Genomic DNA, 815 nt, shown 5'->3' with positions numbered 1-815 from the left:
TCAAAAAAAAAAAAAAAAAAAAAAAAGAAGCCACACAAACTTAGGTCCTCAACACATTTGCAAAAGAATCTTCATTAAAAAGTATTTAGACACACATATGTTAAAGGTTAGTCAGCTCACTCGTGAGCTTCTTCCAAACGAGCAATGGCCCTTCCGGTCTCCACATCCGTGGCAAGAATTGAGCAGTCTGGAGAAGCGGTCAGAACCACTGAAAATAAACAAACACATACAATAAGCAGCATGTAAAATTAACGGCAATACAAGCATAAAAGAGTGAGATAAGCGCATACCGCGGCCTGAATCTACAAACCGAACAGCTCTACAGGACTCGTCGTGCGCTTTAACCTGTAGGAGCCTAACTTAACAAACCAAAAATCATTATGAATAGCTTTAAGATTAATGATATTGCAAAAATAAAAAAAAAATTACAAAATTACAAAAAATAATTGAAGCAATAGTGACAGAAAAAATCACTTAATGTCCCCAATACCTTTCCGGCAGGGAATCTGCGCCATAACGGTACCTATTAAGATGAATTGAAGCAAAAGTTTAACAAAACCATAAACGAGCAATTTAAATTCAGGATGACGAGGGATTCCGACTCACAGTTGGAGATCGCCATTTATGAGTGCCGCTGCAACAAGCGCACTCGAAGGATGGAAATCGAGATCAAATGGCAGTTTCCCTAAATTGATCTCCATTAGCCAAAGGAGGGTTTTTGACGAAGTGAAAAGAGGACAAAAGTACTAGGGTTTCTCCTGGAGAGCTGATTCGGGGGGGATGGCGAGACGGCGAGGGAGAGAGGCGGGGAAGAA

At 40.4% G+C, this 815-nt stretch overlaps 1 protein-coding gene across 1 annotated transcript; it reads right to left on the bottom strand.

Moving 5' to 3' along the window:
- Window positions 1–100: 100 nt before the first annotated feature.
- Window positions 101–807, bottom strand: LOC110034545 (WD repeat-containing protein 55-like). Its single transcript, XM_020738799.1, has 4 exons — window positions 607–807; window positions 491–523; window positions 291–355; window positions 101–208 (listed from the first exon to the last, which is right to left on the bottom strand). The coding sequence occupies exons 1-4, from the start codon at window positions 699–701 to the stop codon at window positions 117–119; spliced, it is 285 nt and encodes a 94-aa protein (XP_020594458.1). The 5' UTR covers window positions 702–807; the 3' UTR covers window positions 101–116.
- Window positions 808–815: the final 8 nt, after the last annotated feature.

Source organism: Phalaenopsis equestris, unplaced genomic scaffold, assembly GCF_001263595.1.
Source record: "Phalaenopsis equestris unplaced genomic scaffold, ASM126359v1 Scaffold190058, whole genome shotgun sequence".
Lineage (NCBI taxonomy): Eukaryota > Viridiplantae > Streptophyta > Magnoliopsida > Asparagales > Orchidaceae > Phalaenopsis > Phalaenopsis equestris.
Note: the sequence above shows the minus strand (reverse complement) of the source record. Positions and strands in the feature narration are given on the sequence as shown.

Excerpts from the sequence above, each read along its gene's own strand:
- LOC110034545 (XM_020738799.1), bottom strand. The coding sequence starts at position 701 with ATGGAGATCAATTTAGGGAAACTGCCATTTGATCTCGATTTCCATCCT. Across the intron at positions 524-606 it reads ATAAATGGCGATCTCCAACT|GTACCGTTATGGCGCAGATT; the intron begins GTGAGTCGGAAT and ends TCATCTTAATAG. Across the intron at positions 209-290 it reads GTTTGTAGATTCAGGCCGCG|TGGTTCTGACCGCTTCTCCA; the intron begins GTATGCGCTTAT and ends GTTTATTTTCAG.